Raw genomic sequence first — 20,922 nt, forward strand, 5'->3', positions numbered from 1 at the left:
GGGCTAACAGCCCGCTCAAGACTCCCATCAGCAAGGCTTTGTCTCAGACCATAAATCAAGGGCCCAGCGCGAGGGTGGAGTTCACCTCCCGCCAGCTCGGGCCAAGGCTGCGTTTTACAGCGAGATGAAGCGCACACACCACATCCCCGAGGTCTCTGCCTGTCCCAGGGCTTTAAAAAGAACGGCTTAAAACCAGACCCAGCTTTACACCGGGAAAAGCAGATTCTCTGCACAAAAAGGTTCTGGAGCACAGGGCGTGCAGCCTTTGCTGCGTCTGGATCTCACGAGCTTCCCAAAAGCAGCTCCTGAGCCCAAAGTGGACAATGCTGAACTGTCAGCCCGAGGGCACCTGGGGAGAAGGGGGCCGGGTCCCCAAGCCTGGTGGCTTGAGCACAGCAGGAGGGTCCCAAAGGTGGGATGCGCTTTAACCAGGCATGGCAGCAACCCCAGGGAGAGGAGGTGAAACGAGGGTCTGAACAGCACTGCCGGCTTTGTCCTGGGCACAAGAACCTGGTTTGGGGGGATTTCTGCCCCAAAAACTCCCCTCTCCTCCTGCAGACTGAGACCAGTAGTCCCGGAGAAAAACAGAGACAGTGCTTACGTTGTTGGGACAGTTGATGTGGCCCTTCTCCTTCACTTCGTTCTTCCAGTTTTCCAGCAGCCTCGGATTGAGCTTTGGAAGCCCTGGTCGGGTGTAATTGAGCTGCAAACAATAGAAGACGATTAGCAGAGCAGCACACACTAGTCGGGGCCTTGGTGGGTCTTGTCCCCTACACCCCGGAGAAGTGAATTGGAGCTGAAAACTAGTTGGGAGGCTTCTCCTGGAGATGCCACCTCCCCCGGGCATGGCACAATGGGGAGGTGGCTGTTCCTGCTGCTGTGCCACTGGGAGGTGACAGCAGGACGCACTGGCAATCAGGAGAGGGGACTGTGCCCCATGGCACAGCAAGGCCTGGACCCGGCGTTTTCAGTGCATCACGTCACCGTGGCCCTTCTGCCACGTTTCATAACCAGGAGAACATATGACCCGGGACGTTGGGCAGAGGGAACGGATGCCAAGAGGCTCCGTGGCTGCCGTCCACCGCGAGCGGGCACAACCCGCTGAACAATGAAATGCTCTTGTGTCTCTGCCTCTCCTCCTGGCAGGGCTGCTCCTTCCAAGTGCTTTTAATTACCACTTTATTAGCAACTTTGAGGTTTAGCATAGCGGCTCAGCCTGCCCAACTCCATTTCTGCATGTTCAGCACAAGCAAAAGCGGCTGCAGCATCTCTGTCCCCCCTGGCCCTACCTGTCCCTGCCTGTCACCCCCTGCAGGGGATACGCGGCTGCTCTGCCCACGACCACCTCGGCACAACTACCAGCCCGATCCAGTGAGCTCTGCTGGGACCTGTGGATGTTCTTTGGGTCCCAAGCCCCAGATCTGCCCTGAGCACAGGGCACAGTACAGGCACAGGTACCCCAACACGTGCTGCCTTCCGTGGGCACCCCTGAGCATCGATGCATCTGCGCTGGCCAGGGAGAATGCAGAGAGGTGCAAAATGAAGTCCTGATTTCGAAACATGCCCCCAGAACCCGGAGCTGGTGGTTCCGACACGGCGGGGAAGCGGCTGGCTGGGTTTCTTTTCCAGCTGTGACTTTTCCTGAACATGCTGACAAAGCCATGGATTTGCCTTTGTCCAGCTCCCACAAACCCCCCTGCAAAGGGGAGCTCCCACTGAGGGCTCAGACAGCAACGGTTCATTTCCACCCAAATTTAAGAGATCCACAAGCCCCCGTGGCCCCCATGGCCGGAGGAGACGGGAGCCCTGGCTCCGCGCGAGGGGCAAAGGGCCTTGCGAAACAGCACTGCCAGCGCTGGGACGGACGGATGTGAAAAATCCCCTGAGCCCCAGCGTGCAGCTATTTGTTGTGCTCGGCGGCCGGCGGAGATGCCAGCGGAGCCCTTTGAAGCGCTGGGATGGTGCATCCAGCCCGGGGAAGGCAGTGCCACCTCCGGGGCAGAACACAGGAGTCCCTTTTTCTCATTGATACTGAGAGCCGGGGATGCCAAACAGCCTCCTTAATTAAAAACCAATCAACCTCATGCATGAGCGAACATTAATGGTAACTGCATGCAGCCCAAGCAACAACATCTCGCTCAGCGTGTCCCTGGGGAGGAGACGGGGGGGATGTTCAGAGATGGGGACTCTGCTGCTCCGGCTTCCCACTCCGGAGAAACATCCCTCCATCCCTGCACAATAACACACAAACCCCATCTCTGCCCAGGGTGCTGTGGTTCTGGGAATGTCAAAGTCATCTTTATGTCTCTATTAAGAGACAGCCCCAGGCATGGAATATTTTATTTTATTTTTTTCCATTTATTTTCCTCAAACAGCCTGTAAGTGAAAATCTTTATGGCCAGATCATTAAACGACTACAACTGGGTTTTGGCCGCAGCCCATCTCTTCTGAACACTCGAAGGATGCTGGGATGGGAAGGCTTGTTTTCTTTGACTGGCAGTTTTATTTAATTAACTTTCATATTTCAATCCTCTCTGCTCCCTAGACAGCTCTCCCCTTCCCCAAAATATATCGCGGTAAATCGGAACCATGCGTGCTGCCTCGGCCCCGGCCAACGAGCTCCCCTGGAAGCCCCAGCGAGGTCCCCAGCGCTGCTCTGCCATCGCCCCAACGGAACCGCGGCTGATGCCGGCCGGGAGGTGAAGCCAAAACACAGCCAGGGCCTGCGGGCAGCGGGGACACGGCACTGCCCGGCAACACGAGGAGGGACAGAGCAAGTCCCGCCGGCTGTGCAGCGGAAGCTGGGATCCTGATTGGCCCACTCATGACACGAGTCCGCAGGGCTCAGCGCGGCTCCTGCACGGATCGCAGGGCCATTGTTTTGGGGGGACAAACCAAGCCAGGCTCTTCTGCTTTGGAATTTATCCTGGCTCCAGGATGGGGTTTTCTCCTTTATGCCCAGCCTAGGGCAGTCCTCAGCTCTGGACCCCCAGGCTCCGAGGCAATGTTCAGCCTCAGTGGGGCTGTAACACCCCAACCCCGAGCTGTGGGGAGTGAGGGGTGGGCTCCCACACCCCACAAAAGTGCTCTGCCCCCCTCGCTGCGCAGCACAGCGACCGCCTGGGATGCAGGAGCCCTCCAGCAGCACCTTGGAACAAGCTCCATCACCTCAAGCTCTACAGGGAAAGCACTGCACCATGAAACTGTGGGATTTCCATGGTGTTTTCTCTCCTCTCACCTCTTACACACCTCTCCCTCTGCTCAAGGAGGCTGTTTTCCTCAGTCTAGCTTCCAAAAGGGCTAAGGGCATCATCCCCTCAACCCTAGAGCCCACTGCCAAGCTGGGAACCTGCGGGCTTCTCGCTCCTGCTCACAGGCTGGCGATGGCCAGAGGAATGTCAGAGGATCAGCATCATCTTCAGAGAGCTTCTGGAAAGGGGATTTTTCCCAGAAAAGCAGCAGGGGTGTGCCCTTCCCCATCTGACATCCCCAGCAAGCGGCCGTTGTGAAACACCCCATCTGTTTCAGCTTATCCAGAGGCAAATAAAGATCGGAGCGAGAAAATAAGACTCCAGTGTATATTTAGAAATGCTGGATTTGGTTAAGCGCAGAATGAAGGCCTAGGATCGCGCAGCAATCGTTTATTCTAATGCCATTGCTTTGGTGCGAAGGAATCCATCCTCTTGGGGAAAAGCAAACGCGTCCCACCGCGGGCCACCAACGAGATCTGACCCCAACGTCCCTCTCTGGCTGGGAGCGGCTGCCACGTGGCCCTGAGGGCAGGACAGGACTGTGCGGGGCCGTGCAGCCCCGTGTCCTATGGGCTTGCTGAGGAGCTGCTTGTGGGGAAGTGATGGAGAGGAGGGGTGGATTTCTTCATCAGCTCCCTTGAAGTCCACATTGAGTGGTGGGGCTGTGGTGGGCAACTGGAGAGCTTGGGGACAAGTGGGTCCCGTGCTGCAGCAGGTCTGGGTGCACCCAGCTGTCTCTGGTCACAGACGGGAGCTGGGAAGCGTCTGTCCCTGCAGGACACTGGGAATCCCCACGTCTTGCTGAGCCGCTGCAGGAACAGCCGCGATCTGTCGCCAACACCTCACCTCTCTGCCACTCTTCTGGGAACCACCAGTCCCACCGTCCCGGTCATGGTTCTCTGGCGTTCATCCTTCTGCTGCTCCAGGTTGTCAGGTCCCTCAGAGGGACGGCCACCACACATGGGGACATGGAGACACTGCGTGCTCCTCCGAGCCTCCCGCGCTGCCTGGGGCTGGACCCGGACCTGTCCTGGAACGCAGCTGCAGCCAGGTCTGAGGAAAGGGCTTTTTTGGGGCTGTAATGGGTTCAAACTGGGTACTTGCAGTCTGGAGGTTTTTCCACACCCTGAACTGAAGCAACTTGTCAACACTGACCAGCCCTGAGTGACGCAAGGCGAGTAGAGTCAGCAGCTCCCAGCAGCCTCCCCGGGAAGAACCTGCCTCCCACCAGCACCGCTCATCAAGAAAAAACATCATAGACTGAGCAGACTATATTTGAGAGTGTTGTCAAGGGAACGTGACAGTCACCGCAAGACGCACCCGCAGCTACAGCTCCATTTGCCCACTGCACTGACCTCCTCCTCCTCCTCCAAAAAAAATCCCCCTGTGACACACAGTCCGCACAGCCGGGGACAGCAGCACGAGGTCCCCGTCCTTCAGACCGAGAGCCTTGTTTTGCCACGTGGGAGCCGGTCCAACTCCCCCCTGCTCATCTCCAATGCAAACATGTTCCTGCCAAGCTCGCAGCAATTCTCTCGGTTTCTTAGCACCACTATAGGGCTCAATTAAACTTAAACAATTAGACTGTGAACAGAAGAAATGTCTCCAACACCACTACAAACAGTATTTCATGGATCAGCTATGCCAGTGGCTGAGACCTTTACGCTGCTTTTGTACATTAGGTTGGATGTGGGTCCCTTGTTCACACCTGGGAGCCCTGGCTGCTCCCTCAAATCAAACAGAAAACACCCAAAGTCACGAGTAAGGGGAGCGATTCAAGGAGAGCAGAGGAATGCAAGAGCTGAGGTGGGAGCAGGGAGAAGAGAGCACCACACCTCTCCTCCCACCGTATTTGAAATGAAACAGCTACTTTGGGCTTGACTTTTTTTACGTTATAAACGCACTGCAGCTGAAGTCATCTGGAAACCACCACTACCACGCACTGGGGAAATAAAAATTTTGCAACCAAAAAAAAAAAGAGAAATAAAAGCTTCTCACCCGCTTTGTTTCAGGCACCAGATCGTCCTTCATCCTCCGCTTGGTCCAGTCCTTGGCCAGTTCGTCCTCCGCTATCTCCTGAAGGTGGAAAACGGCCACTTGGGCCGACGTCCGACGGATGCGGCCGCTCGGGGTCCTTTCAAAATCTTCTACAGGGCCAGGCTCCGGCTTCACCTCTGGCTCCTCAGGAGGCTGCAAGAGAGACACAGTTAGAAAGGCGTGATGAGGGGGGAGACTTGAGCTCTCCATCCCAGGACAGGGATGCTGGGGTTTGGGTTCTGTGTTTGCACATCTGCTTTGTGTCCCCAAGTAAGGGAACAAGGGAGCACCCCCGGCATCCCCAGCCCTGCAGAGAGCCGTTCATTACACTGATTGCATTCTTCTGTGCTCCCCCACGTATAAACGCCTCTGCTTTTTAGAGTTATGGAGTGATTAGCGTCAGATGCACTGTCAGTATGGCTCAACGGAACAGAAAAGGATGCTCCCCAGGGATGGATCCTGCCACCCCAGCACTGGCGAGCAGCCTGAGCAATGCTTTTTTTCCCTGCAGAGCACGGATGCAGGGTGGGCTGGAGCACAGACCCACAGGCACTAGCAAGGGGAACACTGCCGACCGCACAAATGCAGCTCCGCGTTTTCCAGAGGGGGCTGCAGCCCATCCCTCCCCCAGCACCACATCGTACAACACAAGCGTGATGAGAGGGAGCAAATAACATCGGTCCCATGTCTGCACCTGCCTTGCTCAGCTCTGTCCTGCCCACCGGCTCCGCAGCTCTGCAGTCACTGCCGGGGGGGGGCGGCCCTGCTCCTGGGGCTGCAGGGGTGGCCGGGGGGCTCACCGGGGCCGCATGTTCTGACCGCACGTGGTAGTCGTGGCCGGCCTTGGATTTGTACTTCTTGCCGCAGTGTGGACAGCTGAAGACGGGCTTGTCAGCCTCGGGGAGCTGCTTCCCGCAGCGCTTCTGGTGGTATTGGTAGCCCATCAGGCTGGAGAAGTTGGCCACGCAGCCCTGCGGAGATGGAGGGAAGGGGAGGGTGGGGGAGGACTGCGGTTTGGTGTGCCCCCGTTGAAATGGTCGAGTGACATCGCTCCGGGGAGCAGCACGTCCTGAGGAGCCCTCTCCGCTATCCTGTCCCCTCTGAGCGATGGGGACTGTCGGGTGATCGCTCCCCCAAAGAACTGTGCACAGGTGCCACAGGGCCATGGAGGGATGGGGGGAGCAGCCCCTGTCCCCAGCACTACCCACCCTGACACACGGACAGAGCCCCCCACACAGACACACGGTGGGCAGCGGGAGGGGACGGTGGTGGGGAGGCACTGCTTGCATGGAGAGCAAAGCATCCATGGGGACAAACCTCTGCCACACGCCGCTGTTACCTGTTCATGACTTGTCTGCCACCAGCTCATGGCTGTTTTTTGGTGCCGTTTAGTTTAGTTTTGCACTGTACTCAGGACAGGGCTGGCCGTGCCCAGTCCTGTGTCCACCCTCCTGTAGGACGGCCCATCACTGGGCACAAGGGACCACGGGGATGGGGATGGGGGCGGGGACTGGGATGGCTGAGCTAGGGCAGAAGGGTCGAGAATATGTCATGGGATGCCCAGAGAGGACGTGTCCCCCTCTGCACTGGGACTCGCTCCTTCTACCTTCCCACAGAATGAGGAACAGGAATTGTTCTCGTACCTCATTGGGGCATTTCAGTTTTCCCATCTGCTTTAGCACTTTCCTCAGCCTTTCCCGCTCCTCCTGTTCACCAAGTCCAGTGGTTTCCACAGGAACAGGCTTGAAACAAGGAAGTAACAGAAGCGACCAGAGTCAACCATTTACTCATGTCCTCTGTGGCAGCAGTGGCTGGTGAAGCTCTGCCCTTTGCTGGGGGGAACCTCTCTTTAGGAGAGCTGGATTTCCCACCGCTTTCCCACATGCCAATGCCTTCGCCATTATGTGTCAGATCTGCTCGTGCCTTTCCTGTGTTTGCACCCAAAGGCCCAGCCGGTAAAGCCAGGAGCAGCTCCTGGACGGAGGATTCACCAGCCAGACTGAAGAGCAGGAGATTAATGAACAGGTATAGAACAAGTCACAACTGGTAAGCATGGGACATGTACAAATGCAGTTATGCCCTGCCCTGGTATCTTGGACATGTGTGGGACTGGATTTTTAAGAATAGCATCTAAATTGGTGCCTGCCAGATTTTACTCATGATAAATTTTGTGGCTACTCCTCACATGCATGGTGGAGAGACAGAGACAGGATTTTGAGATTCATGCAAGGCAGAACCCATCAGTCCCGGATTTGTGAGAACAGTTTTGGAGGCAGAGCTTTGCCACTCAAAATCCACCTCACTAAATCTTCCTTTGTTCTAGCACTTGAAATCTTGTTTTATTTTTCCAGTCCTCTATTCCCCATGATCAATGTGAGCCTGTCCAGCTGCCTGGGAAGGAACAGCTTTGCAGGGCAGGGAAGGGGGAAGGCTACGCCTGACTGAGCAGTATGTGAAATGCTGCAAAGACAGTGTTGTGAATCCCTCCTTTACAAAGAAAACGATTGCTTCGTCTTCTGCATTGAGAAAGCAGGTGTGGGACGAGAGCAGCCCAGCTCTCTTACCTTGCTGACGTGTTCAGCCATGGTGTGGTAATTCAGCCCAGCTTTGGACTTGAACTGCTTTTTGCAGTGCTGACACTTCAAGGCGTCCTGCAGCTGAGGGAATTAGAGGGAAATCACCACGGAGGCCACGGTTCACTATTCATTTTTCCAGGGGCTGCTGCTGCTCCAGGACCCTGCAGTGGGACCCAGCACGCACTGCAGCGTCCCTGTCCCCATCCAACCCCGGCCTGCAGCTCCGAGCTTTCTCTCTGTTGTCCTGGATATTGTTATCAAACCCACATGCCTCTACTTTTGGATAATATATCAATTTGGATATAGATTTAAAGCCCCACTGGCTGGAAACATCTGGACCTCGTGTCTTAGTCTTCCTGTTAAACGGTTAGAAAGGAGAAGCAGCTTTGATCTACCAATCTGTTAGCGGACTGTGCTCTGCAGCCCTATTAACTACGACAGATGCTGGTGTACAAAACACTTTCTGAGTGCCTGGGCTGTTTGACATTAAGACACTGCTGGACACAATCACAGCAGAATACTTCCCGCCTCATGTTGCTCTGTTGTTTGACCCAACTTGGCCTCCTGAGCAACTGAGGAGATGCATTAAATGCACACAAGGGAACTTGCAACGTGAGTAAACAGACCATGACTTTTGCTAGGGCAGGTACCAGAACATATTGACTGAGGTGAACTCTCTGGGCACCGAGAGACAGGGTGTCTCAACAGGGAGCTGGTGCCTGGATGGCCGTGGCCATTCCTGCTCCACCTTCACCACTTCCCCCCTTCTGTCAAATCTGGACTAGAAGCTGAAGAGGGAATGAAGATGGAGCTGCAAATCCCTCCTCATCCTGGAGCTCTGGAGAAATGAGGAATAAATTTACTGCAGCCAGCTGGGAGTGACTCACTGGTACCTGTGCTCACATCAGTTGATCTTGTTCCAGACCCAAGTGCTTGATCCTAACACGGTGGATGCTTAAGGCTCCTTGACTCATCAGATGCCAGCCAATTTGGGGTTTCCTCCTATGGTTAACACTGAAGAACATGCCATGTCCATACTCCAAAAAGCCCTAACCTGGGAGGCTGGGAAGATACACCCACCCTCATCTCCTTGTGCCTCAGGCACATTGCATCCATGCCCATCCCTTATTTCCTTTCCCCAACTGAATGAAACACAGTAGACTGCCCAGGGACAAGCAAGGAACAGAGAAGCCAATTTCCCTTGTTTCACAAGAGTTTCACGAGCCTGCATACTCTTGTCTCATTGTCCAGCTAAGAAGTACTTCAGTCATTAAAGCAGAGACCAAGCTGAGAGGGTGCCTGTGCCCCAGGGTCACTTCTGGTGGGGAAACTCTGTGCCTGTAGCAGCACAGTCTCACTAAACACACTAGAAGTTCATCTGGGAGATGAACTGCTGAGAGCTAGACCTGTGGACACACCCCCAGAGCTGGGGACTGTCCCCTCTGGTCACAGGCTGCTCTGGCAAGGATGCTGCAAAGCAAGGACTGTGCCTCACGTGAAAAGGGTGACAAGACACCCACTCCTAGGGCTGGAGTCCTGATTCCTCTGCTGAACATCCACCGGTCTGTTTCTAGTGAGAAAGACAGGCCTGGAGAATCCCGCTCAGCAGGTTGTGCAGCCCACATGGAGCCAGCCTGGCCTGGGAGATGCTCCAGAGCACAGGAGATGAGCAGCAATGGCCGAGATCCGCTGAGCCAGAAGGATGGCAGGGGAGGCAGGATTCTGCCCGGCATTGATGTAGAATGGGGTTTGAAAGGGAGAGTAGCTTCCCACCACTGTATAAATAGTGAGGCAAAAGCTAAGAAGGCATTTACAGAAAATGAATGTGGAATTAAAGCCAAGCCACATATTTTCAAAGCAGGAGGGATTGATGCCGTGTTGGCTTTCTGTGGCGACGGCTCCACACCGTGCCAGGTGACGGATGGCGACGTAATCCCATGCTCTGATGGATGGCAGTGTGGCAGAGAGAGAATTTTTCACTGCACATTACTGAACTCCGGCATCCTGCCAGCCTGCCCAAGCACATCCAAGCTCAGTGTCTCTCCGAGACGTGCTCTCATTAACCACAATTTATCTGGCCTGATGCAAAGGACAGCACACAGTGAAACCCCACAGCCAAGACTCCGGAGGAGCCCAGATTAGAGATGACCCCAACAATCTCTTCAGCTTTAAAACTATTTGTTTAGCTACTAGAAATACCCAAGACTGCTGGAGACACTGGGGGAAGTGGCCCAGACCACAAAGGGATTCATAATTGTGGGGTATTAGGCACCAAAATCCAATGTACATGACTGAATAAGACAAGCCCGTACCTTCTGGCAGACGTCCATATGCTTTTTGAGCCCCACAACAGTTTTCCTGCTGATAACGCTGCAGGTTGGGCAGGAGACTTCTCCCTTCTCACTAATCTCCCGCTGCCACTGGTCCTCAGGGTTTGCTGGCAAGGGAGAGGAGAGAGGCGTTACACCTTGGTGTAGAGACCACAGCCTGCGCGGGCTGCTCAGCAGAGAGCGGCCCTGTCTACTCCTTGATTTGCTACGTTGAAAAGCACTGAAGTGGGGAAAAGTCCTGATGTTAAAAAAAAAACCCAAATGATGCAGCACTTGCAGCTCCTGCTGCTGCTTGAGTAAACCAGGTCACTGGGCCACTTCATGTGGAGTTATCCGACCTGCTGACATTTCATGGGGAAAAGGTTCATCTTTCCAACCCTGCTGGATCCTGCACACTCGGAGTTAAAACATGATGATGCCCTCAGCCACCTCATCTTGCCCTGCGTGCAATAACTTCCCCCTGCCAAAGAAAACAATTAGCGGGAGTGAAACAAAGGTGAGCGTCTCGGCTCCATCCAGACGTGTGCCTGGAAAGCTTTCCTGGCACTCCTCTTCCCAGCAGACACAGAGGCAGTAAGGGGCATGCTGGCTCCCAGGCATGTTTATTTGAATGGCTGTGACTGCTTTTAAAAAACACCCAAAATAAAGAGATACATGGGGTCAAAACCTGCTCTCAGGTCCAGAGCTCACACCATGTTCTCAGCAGAACAGCACTGGTCTTCCAGCAAGGGAAGCCCAGTCTGAATAAAACCCATCAACTCTGTTTATTTGGATGCTTTTGCCTGGCTGTGAGATCAGAGAGTCATTTATTTGTATTTGCAATCAGTGCAGGGCATTGCAGCTGTGTTTATCTCGCACATCCTGCATTCCTCCTGCTGTCACAGCTCCCAGCACGCTGCACTGGGGCATAGGCTGCACCTTGGCAGCTTGGGAAGGACATAATCATGCCCAGACTTACGCACCGGTGTCATTAATGGAGACGATGTTAGAAAAATGCCATCATCCCAGCCGCTGACCCAAATTGTGGTCACAGTGAAGCCAAATGGAACCAGGATTTAGCTATCGACTGCCAACACTCACAGTGGCCTGTCCTGGCAGGGAAGCGAGGGTAGAGAAATGCTTTTGGGATGTCATTTGTGGCTGCACCAATGTTATAGGAGCAGTGGCCATTCCCACATCTGGGCTACAACCTTGGAAGGGCAGGAGCTGTGTGCTCGGATTTTATGCTGTTTCTGCTTGCAAATCTGCTAGAAAACTCACCCTGGACTCAGAGGGGTGCGCGGATCACAAGCTATGGGTGAAGGTGGGGACATGGTGTGAAGGTGGGGACTGCAGGGTGAAGGTGGGGACTGTGCCAGCTTGGAGCAGAGCCCAAGATTGAGCTGGTGAGCAGCTGAGCTACACCCAGAGCTGCTGCCTGCACTCTACCTGCACTCTGCCTGTACCAGCCTCACCTGCTGGCAGATGCACAACTGTTTCCTTCTTCACACCAGCTCCCAGAGGTTTCTTTTTCAGCTCCTCTGTGTTGGTGTTTGCCTCCAGCTTCTTAGCTCGATGAGCTTTTGCCTTGTCCTCTGCTTTGACGAGACCTGGAGGGACAGGGGACTTTTATTCAATACTTTAATACCATCAGACCAACTTGCATTTATCAGATAAAAAAATCTCTAGCTGTAAACCAGGGACACTGAGTTGGCTGTAGGTCTTGCCAAGGTTTTATGTGTAGGACCAGGTCCATAATTATGACAAGCAATAACATAACAGCTTGTGGTGTTTTACACACAAAATCTCTTCCCCCAGCCCAGACAGTTTATGAACTACAGAAACACCACGACAAAGCAGGGTTGGATGCTTCCAGTAAGGCAGATTATGGGGAAGACAAGCTGGGGGGGAGGCAAAAGGACATTCTGCATGAAACTAAAAGGGGGGATTGGAACAGCAAATTCAGGATATAAAAGTGATGTTCCTGCTGGTCCAAGGGGACCAGCTTGTTCTGGAGGAACCCCCAGCAGACACTGCAGTCTATGGCAGTGCCTCTGTGGGGAAGGGAAACAACCTCCAGCTTCCCAGGAGCCAGGGGACAAGCAACCGCAGAGAACACATCCAGCCTGCTCTTCAGTAAGTGTTTAATTTCTTCAAAGCCATTAATGCCTCTCCCCTGAGTCCCTCTTGTACCGGAAGGTGCTGCCTCCTGCAGTGCCTGGAAACCTGCTTTTTATTTCCCTGACTTAACACATTTCATAGCCAGTCCGAATCCAGCTCTTGTGCCAGGGATGCCCCAGGTCTCCTCCCTCCTTTCTGAGTGTATTTATGGAGCGCAACCACGCGCCCGCTCGCTCTTGCTTTGTCAGCCTGAAGCAGCCAACTCCTGAGCTTCCTCTCAGTAAAACATCCCAGTAACACATCTCTTCCCCCTGGAACTCATTTTGCTAAATGTGGGCGACGAGTCTGAGGGATGGGTGCGTCACCTGGCCTTTCTACGCAGCAGAAATCCTTCTCAACGCAATTGGAAATACTGTGACATCCCAGCACGGTGGGAGGATGACGAGACGTTTCTCATGTCTCGCTTGTGTCAGCACCTCGTTACTCTTGTGGTACGGGCTGGATATTCCTGAGTCCCTTCTTTTCTTCCCTCATTTCCCAGCAACAGGCTTCTGAGCAGAGCAGACAGGGTTGTATCGGTGCCAGCTCTCCTGCTGCCTTTCATTCCCTTTAAAACACTCCTATGCTCAAAGGCACCAGCTCCTCCTGTGTGACATCCCCAGGCTCTGAGGCATCTATCTCCACCACAGGGAGAGCTTTTGGGGAAGGGGCTTCCCTGTGAAACATCCCAGGGAGAAGCTACAACCCTACAGCTGATCAGCGTCAGCCCCATATTACCTTTCAGTCCAAATGTCCCTGATATGGACGGCTGCTCCCCCGTAAACTTCTTAGGAGTTTTCTGTTTCCTTCCTGACTCAAAAGAGAGAAACAGAGAGAGAGATTTGGTCAAATAACTGTACTGTCGAGGGGCTTCAGTAATCCCAGGGCAAGGGGGATCATCCCAAGGAGGCCTTTACCACTGTGAAATACAGGAGCTGTTGCATGAAGCAGCCACCCCACCGAACAGTAACAGGACGCTGCTTCCCACTCAAGAAAAAACAGGAGAAATAACGGTATCCAGGGTTAATTCAATGGGTAGAAGTTGTGGCTCTGTCTAACCCCAAAAGTCACGAGGTTTGCCCAGCCCAGGTGGCTGGTGCTGGCTCCCTGTGGAGCTGCAAGCAGTGCAAAGCCACACTGTGATAGGGACAATCATGGCCCTGCCTGCCGGCCCCGTGGGGGTGACACACAGAGTGAGCCTCCCAGCCCTGCCCCAAAACTGCACAAAAAGGGGTTTGTCAGAACCACCCTGGTTTAAACTGCCACACTCGGTGAGGACAGATGGGCTGACGCTGCAGCTTGCTACACCGCTGGGAATTCCATCAATTTTCAACCCTATAGTTCCTAAAGAAATAAGTGTTTAACCGGGAGTTTTTAACTCTCAGTGGAACTCACTGCTGCAAGCACATGGTGGACAAATTATCAGGATGTTGAAACAAGGCTTGGATATATTCCAAGAGACACTTGCAGAGGTGTTGGCTGGAGCAAGCCCCTTCCCTTCCCACAGGACACCCCTCTCCATGCTCCCGAACCAGCGTAGCCCTGGGCTCTAATCTTACTGTGCTTCATCCTCTCAGGGTCTTCCTCCTGCAGCGAGGCCTGGCTGCCCCCCTGCTGCGCCATGTCCTTGCCGCTCGAGGACTTGGCCGTGGGGGTGGCGGCTGCCATCGCCTCAGCCGCTGCGATCTGGAACTCTTTGCTCTCCCGGCTCTCTGTCAGGCACTCGCCGTTCTCGGCATGGTCCCGGGCCACGGTTTTTTCCGTCTTTGCCTGTTTGGGATGGATGGTGGGGCAAGCTGAACTCTCAGCAGCTCTAGGGCAAAGCACAGAGGGCTTGTTTAATGAGGGGTTGTTAGACAAACGTCCTGACACCTCTTCCCCCTCACCAGCCCAGATCCTGGGAATGGGGGCAGGCATGTTCCCCTTCTCCCAGCCGTCCCTACACAGCCACCCCGCGGCCCAGCCACAGCCTGGTACCTTTTCTTGCCGCTGCTCTTCCCAATGGCCTTCGGCACTTTGTTTTCTGCTTTGCTGGTTGGCACTGGCCGGTCCAAGTGATTCCAGAGCCGATGCTTTTCTAGCTGGGTTTTGGAGGTGAAGGCGGCTTCACAGTACGAACACGAATAGGTCAGCTTCTCTGAGATTGCACCCTGAGCGGAGCAGGGAGAGACAAGCGGGCATGGGTGTTAGACCACAAAAGGGACAGGCTTCTTCTGACACAGGCATAAACACAAATCATGTCTAATACCCTTTTGTCACTCCAAACAGTTACCAATGGTCCATGATCCTCCCAGGCCAGAGCTCACACTGAGCTGGAGGAACCCCTGTCCCTCTCATAAGCACTTCATAAAATGTCCCTGGCCCATCTGTGCCCTCCCCATTCTAATTTCACATTTTTCCTGGTGCTTAAGACTCTAGAGGAGGTTGACCCTGGTCTCCTTACCCCTTGGCAGCGCTGATAGTGGTACTTCAAGCCATAAATGCTGGGGAACTCCAGCCAGCAACCTGAATTTGGACATTTCACCCTGGAGTGGGCTTTGAATTCGTCCTTCCACTGGTTCATCAGGGGCAGCTGGGAACAGAAGAGACAAGAGACAAAGCTGAGCAAAGAGCATCGCATGCCCAGGTGTGCGCCGATGCATCCCGAAGGGACCAGGGGGACCACGTGGGACCTCCGATCATTCCTGTCCACCCCATCCCACCGCATAGTTGCAAAGTGGACCCCAGGGCTGTGTTTCAGTGCGGCGGTGCTCGCTCCAGCAAGAGCTGCTGGAACAGACGCTTCAGGCTCTACAGGCTAATGATTCCTCCTGAGAATTTACCTTGTCATGCCTCCCAGAGCACATGTATGCTCCTGGCCAGGGTGGGGAATAAATCAGGCCAGAAGTCACCCGAGTGATTTAACCACCCCACATTTCATCTAGTCAGTAAATCGCCCCTGTCCACGTTCTCATGACAAACTGCTCTGTGTGTCGTCCACGCTACTGTGTTGGAATTAAACCGCACAACTCTGCGGGAAATAAATCACCCCCTCGCTGGGGCTGCCGGATCATTAGCCAAACCTGATGTGGCTGCGAGAGAATCCAGCTCATCTGGGAACAGCCCTCAGAAGGGGAGGCTGGAAGGTGAGTATGGTTCCCCACCAGGCTTTTGGCTGCTGACACAGAGGGGATTCAGGGCCAATATCTCACTGAATCCAAGACAAGGTTGCTCTGATGATTAAACCACTGGGAAGGCAGGTTTAACCCCGGAGCAGGGCTGGCTGGAGCGCACGGTGTAGCAATATGCAGAGGGCACATCAGAGGGAGCAAGACAGGGACAGCACCAGGATCAGAGCGCACGGGGTCTTACAGGGATGTCTTTCAGCGCCTGGTTCTCAGCCTTGGGTCTTCCTTTCTTCCTGCCTTCAGTTTTGTCACTGGTTGCATTTCCTGCAAACAGACACAGCGCATGTCACCTGCTGTCCAGCCAGCCATGCCGGAGGAGCTGCCGTGCCAGCAACGCTGCTGCCCAGCCGACTCCCTAGCTCTGCGTGAGGAGAAGAATCCCTTTGGAAGGCAAAGCCAACTCCCTGCAATTCAACCCACAGATGCCCGCACCAGAGACAGCTGCTTCTCCTGAGGTTTGCCAGCCCCTCTCCTTTCATTTACACCAAGCAGTTGCAGCACAGCTGGGCTTGCTTTGGAAAACCATCCTTCTGTTCGGGTTGGAAGAAATCCTTCAACAACTACACTACTTAGCAAAAGAAATCTGTGTCTAAGTCAGGACGCTGGGCCCTGGGCAGGCTGTCGAGCACAGAAAGCCCTCAGCCCCTTTGCACAGTGAGCTCTTTACAAACAGGGATGGGTTGCTGATGGACACAAGGCTTCTCTGGACCAAGACCAGACTTGGGAAGGATGCTCCCTGTGCCAACCAGGCTGCTGCACTGGAGGGAGGCCAGCAAAGCCACTGCACAAGCAGTCCCTGTCTCCCCAATCTGCACCAAGCCTAATTCACCCCAACGAAGTGAACCCTGGCAGATGTTTCTACCTCCAGCACTTTCCCAGGGAGAGCAACAAAATATCTTCATCACAGAGTGCCCTTCACTCCATCACTTTCAGTCCACCTAAACGAAAAGGAAGGGCTGAAAAAAAGGGCTTTTCTACTTTTACAGGTGCCGATAAGATGTGGCGCAGGGAAAAGCACTCTCCCGAACTCAGGTACGTCCACACTGTGGACAGCTGGAGTTCATTCCCCTCAGCAATAACCTTCCCCCTCTGTTAGCAATTATGGCTTCAGCTGCCTCAAGGGAAGAGCAACATTTGGGAAGCACTTGGGGCATAGGGGTTTCCCTGCCAAGCCGCCGATTTTGGGTGCCTGCTCTGAGGCACATCTCTGGGGCACCCTGCAGCACCCAGGGCTCTCAGTGAAAGGCTGTCGGTGCTCACAAGGGCGACCTGCCCGACATAAGCAGACAGGAGAAAAATCTCCTCGTGCCTGGAGGTTCCCGGATAGAGAAATCAGCTATCTATCAGTGTGACAGCCCTTAGCAAGTGAGTCCCCCGGGGCTTGTACACTCACAAGGCTCCATCCCGGGGGCAGCGACATGGGAAGCAGCAGATGGTCTGAACTCATTTAAACCTTTCCAGCCTTTGATGTACCACTTAGCTACCAACACGATAAATAGGCGGTGAGACACCCATCTCGTTAAGCCAGACGCACGCCCCTCGGAAGGGAGAGATCGTCTCCATCCATCCCCTCCCGCTCCCAGGCACTGGCTCTCTGTAGCTCCAAGGTTCTGGGGCCTTTTGGGCCCAAAACACGGAGCCAAGGCTCACCGAGACCAGATGCACTCACACCCCCGTGTTTTGGCAGCCGCCCCCCAACCCCTGAGCTTGTCCTTTCCACCCCATCCACCTCCACGGAAAGAAAAACCCCGTTCCTTACCTAGCTTGGGCAGCTCTGCGGGTGGGTTTATCCTCGTCTCCGTCCTGCTTTCTTTGCTGGCAGCGGGTTTGTTGGAGCCGGCAGTTTTCCTTCCACCTTTACAGGTATAGGGATCCGCCATCTCTGAAAGAAGAAGGGGAGGTGTTAAAATTCTCTCCTTGGAGCCAGGAGAAACACATGCTGAAAGCAAGGAGAGCTGCTGGGGAGAGGGGGAAATCAGAAAACCATCATGCAGCTTCCCACAAAGAGAATAGTGGGACGTGTTCCTGAGTATTTGTTCTACAGTCAAGCAACGCCATAGACATGGGTGAAAAGCTGCTTTCGTTATAGGCTGGTTTCCCCTCCATATATAACGGCAAAGATTTTATTAAAAATTCTGGGTTGACTTTGCCCAGAGAAGTAGCGAATAAATGGCTTTTCCTCTTCGTTTATTTCTCAGCTTTAGGACACCAAAAGGAAAAAAAAAAAGTGAGTTTTAATGAACAGATGTAGTGATAAATTTCCAATTTTCCTTATTAATGGGAAACTGTTATAAACTGAGAATTGTTAATGTTATCTGAATTTTCCGTATTAATAATTCAATTTGGCTTCTCTATAAATAATGAACATCAGGAATTATCACCGAAGGGCCAGTCTCGCTCCCCACAGAAGCGGGCAGCAGGACACCCCTCATTCGGTGGTGCCAGGACACATTGGGCTATTCCCAGCCTGGGTTCAAGGACCTTCCTCCCATCTGGACAGCAAATGCACATCCCAAGACAGGAGCTGCGTCAGGAGATGCCAGGGAAAGGAGTCCTGAAACCTCCCAACAAGAGCATCAACCCCCTGGGGGGGATCCCCTGGGCCACCATGGCCTCCACACGTTGGTCATGACACGATGCTGCTCAACCAGACACCGGCAGTGTGACCAAGGGACGTGCCAACCGGTGCCTTCTTCACCTTTGCTCAACGCTTCTCTCCCACACACAGGTGTTTTTTAAAACACAGATTTGACTTGTTGCTCCCAGTTCCTTCCACGGGATCACATTTGGCACCGTTTAACTCAACAGTGGATGCCCTGAGCAGCCAGACTCATCCCACCTGTCCCCATGCCCAGAGGGACAGTGGAGGCCGCGGGAGCATCTCCCATGTGCCCGCATCACTGGCTGCGCCACCTCATGAGGGTCCAACAGCCCTTTCCAAGGTGTCCCCAGGGACTTTCCACATACGAAGGGGCACTGTGCAGCTCAGATGCTCCGAGAAGACCTGTCAAGAGCTTCCAGCACACATTCGGCTGGTGATGCATCTGTGGTTGTTCGCACCCACACAAAGGTTAATCGGATCAAGTCTGTCCCGTCAAAGGGATCCTTTCTGGCCAGCTTAGCAGGTTTTGAACATCCTTTGTTTTTCCACACCAAATACTTCTTTGAATTTTTTTTCCCCTTCTTATTTTTTTGGCTAAATGAAAACTAAAAATCCCATAAACCACTTAGCGAGAGCCAAACTCTGCTCCCTGGCCACTGACATAACCCCAGGGACCCCAGAGCCAAAGAGCAGAAATCAGCCCATTATATTTTTTTTGTAGTGTCCAAACTTTTCACTTGTTTTTGAGCAACACAGGCTGAAAACAGGCAAAAGCCTGTACCCTTCCACACTTTTGTTATGTTTTTGGCGAGAACCCTTTTGCAACTAGCAATGGGAGAAGATTTCGACAGGTCCTGCCGGCGAGCAGGGCAAGGATGCGATGCAGGACGGTTGGCACTGGCAGCATCTTTGCTGATGAAGCCTCCAGCTCTTTTTAGGTAACTTCTTAGACATTCACAGCAGCATTGTCAAAGCCTCCAGCTCCAAAAAAAAAAGAGCCTGTGTCAACGCTGGAGCCAGCATGGGATGAGCAAAGGCTGAGCTGCTGAAGCCAGGAATGGGGGCGAAGAGGAAGCCCGAGGCTGCGGGAAGGGGGAGAGAAGCCTGGGAATCCCCCACGCCAAAGGCACTGCTCCTGACCAAGGTGTGACAAGTGACAGCGATGTCCCTGTCCCCTGACAGGCTCCTTCCCTCCACGACAGACCCCTCCTGTGGAGCTGTAGGGCTCTGTGGGCTGGGCACAGCTTGGAAATTGGGTGAAAACTGGAAAAGAAGTAATAATTCCATGCTTAAGTGCCTTGTTCATGACCTTGGATGGGGTCTGCAGGAGCACGTACGCAGCAAGGGACAATTGTGACCTTCTCAGCACCACAATGTCCTTATGGCTACAAAGTCGAAAGTCACCCGTGCGTCCTGACCACAAATTCTCCTGCCAGGACTCCTGCCCGGTGCCATTGCTACAGATGCACCGTGCCATGTGCCAGCCAGCCCAGTCAGCTGTCGATCTGCTCCACTTCTCAATGAAGTACCAAAAACACCAAAAAGGCGAGCGAGCTGGGAGAAACTTCCCGGGAATAAAGAAGAGGAAGCAGCAGGAGACGCCTCCTCAGGAGGGAGAGGAATCACCCTTGATGGAGGCTTCCTCTGAGGGAACCACATGGTGGGTGAAGCCCTGCAAGTCCCTGCATCTCCAGGCACGGCCGGTGACTGTGCAGCTCTGGGGGTGTCCCAAGCAGCCCTGCCAAGGGACACCCAGTGCAGGGGGCCGCTCTGCTGAGGTTCTCCTGGGGCGAACACCTCGCCCCCCAGTGTGAGGCCACCGTGCTGTGGCCAAGTGGCTCTGGGCACGGGCGAGGCTGTTTGATGGTGTTCGAGGCTTTCTGATGGTGTAAAGTTTTTGTCCGAAGCCTGTTTTCCAGTCCCTCCTCCCTCACCAGTCCCCTGGTACAAAGGCAAAGCGGAGAAGCGCACGCACACGCCTGGCAGACAAGGAGACCTCGTAGTGCTGAGGTGGGGACCGGGTGTCCCCCTGTCCTGGGCATCGCTGGGGTGAACGCACACGGACAGCTCTGCCCTGCCCAGTCCTGCTGCCGGCTCCCCGGGCCCGGCTGTGCCATCCGCTGTCCCTGTCCTCTCATTTGCCCACCTCGCTGTCACCCTTGCTGCCACCCACCCATCACCGTGCGGGCAGGGCCGCCCGGGCCTGTCACCTCCCGGGGCCTGAGCGGGGGCCGCCCCGCCGCCTGTCACCCGGCCGGGCCGCCCCGCGGCCTGTCGCGTCCCCGGGCCCGGCCGCCCCATCCCCGGGAGACAGCCGGGGCTCAGCCCCGCGGGCCGGGGCCCAGCGAGGGCCGGCGGGGAGGGCCCGGCCCGGCCGCACCGCCGGGAGGGGAAGAGCGAGCGGCAAAATGGCGACGCGGCGGCGGGCGGAGCGGGACGCGGGGGGTCCCCGCCGCGGCGGGGCCGGGGGTGCCGGCGGGGCCGGGCCGCAGCTCGGTGCTTACCTCGGCGGCGGCGGGCCGCGGTGCGGGGCGCGCAGGGCCGGGCGCCCCCCGGCCGGCCAGGCGGTGCCGCCCGCCGCCCCCGGCTGCGGGCCGCCGTGCGGGGCTCCCCGGCGCGCCCACACCCGCGGCGGCGCCGCGCTCCGCTGCCGCGCTCCCGCTCGCCCGCCGCCGCCGCCGCGGCTCATGCGCGCTCCCCGCCCCGCCCGGCCCGCCCCGCCGCCGCCGGCCCGCGCCGGCCCCGCGCCCCGCGGATCTCGCGTGGCTCCGCCGACGGGGCCGGGACCGGGCGGGAGAGCGGGCGGGGGCAGCGCCCCGG

General features: G+C 55.2%; 1 protein-coding gene across 1 annotated transcript in view; it reads right to left on the minus strand.

The window, feature by feature from the left end:
• The window catches only part of ZNF512B (zinc finger protein 512B), a 27,431-nt gene extending 6,728 nt beyond the window's left edge, over positions 1-20,703 (minus strand). Inside the window, exons 1-14 of the mRNA XM_082065169.1 lie at positions 20,607-20,703; positions 17,260-17,382; positions 15,685-15,764; positions 14,777-14,905; positions 14,311-14,483; positions 13,893-14,146; positions 13,072-13,143; positions 11,649-11,783; positions 10,177-10,301; positions 7,853-7,945; positions 6,932-7,030; positions 5,987-6,259; positions 5,250-5,441; positions 602-703 (exon numbers count right to left, since the gene is read on the minus strand). Of these exons, the coding sequence (XP_081921295.1) occupies positions 602-703; positions 5,250-5,441; positions 5,987-6,259; positions 6,932-7,030; positions 7,853-7,945; positions 10,177-10,301; positions 11,649-11,783; positions 13,072-13,143; positions 13,893-14,146; positions 14,311-14,483; positions 14,777-14,905; positions 15,685-15,764; positions 17,260-17,380 (1,848 nt within the window). The 5' untranslated portion in view covers positions 17,381-17,382; positions 20,607-20,703. The remainder of the gene's footprint in view (positions 1-601; positions 704-5,249; positions 5,442-5,986; positions 6,260-6,931; positions 7,031-7,852; positions 7,946-10,176; positions 10,302-11,648; positions 11,784-13,071; positions 13,144-13,892; positions 14,147-14,310; positions 14,484-14,776; positions 14,906-15,684; positions 15,765-17,259; positions 17,383-20,606) is intronic.
• Between the last annotated feature and the right edge of the window lie 219 nt (positions 20,704-20,922).

The sequence above is a fragment of the Streptopelia decaocto genome, assembly GCF_964273445.1.
Source record: "Streptopelia decaocto genome assembly, chromosome: 14".
NCBI classification, from domain to species: Eukaryota; Metazoa; Chordata; class Aves; order Columbiformes; family Columbidae; genus Streptopelia; species Streptopelia decaocto.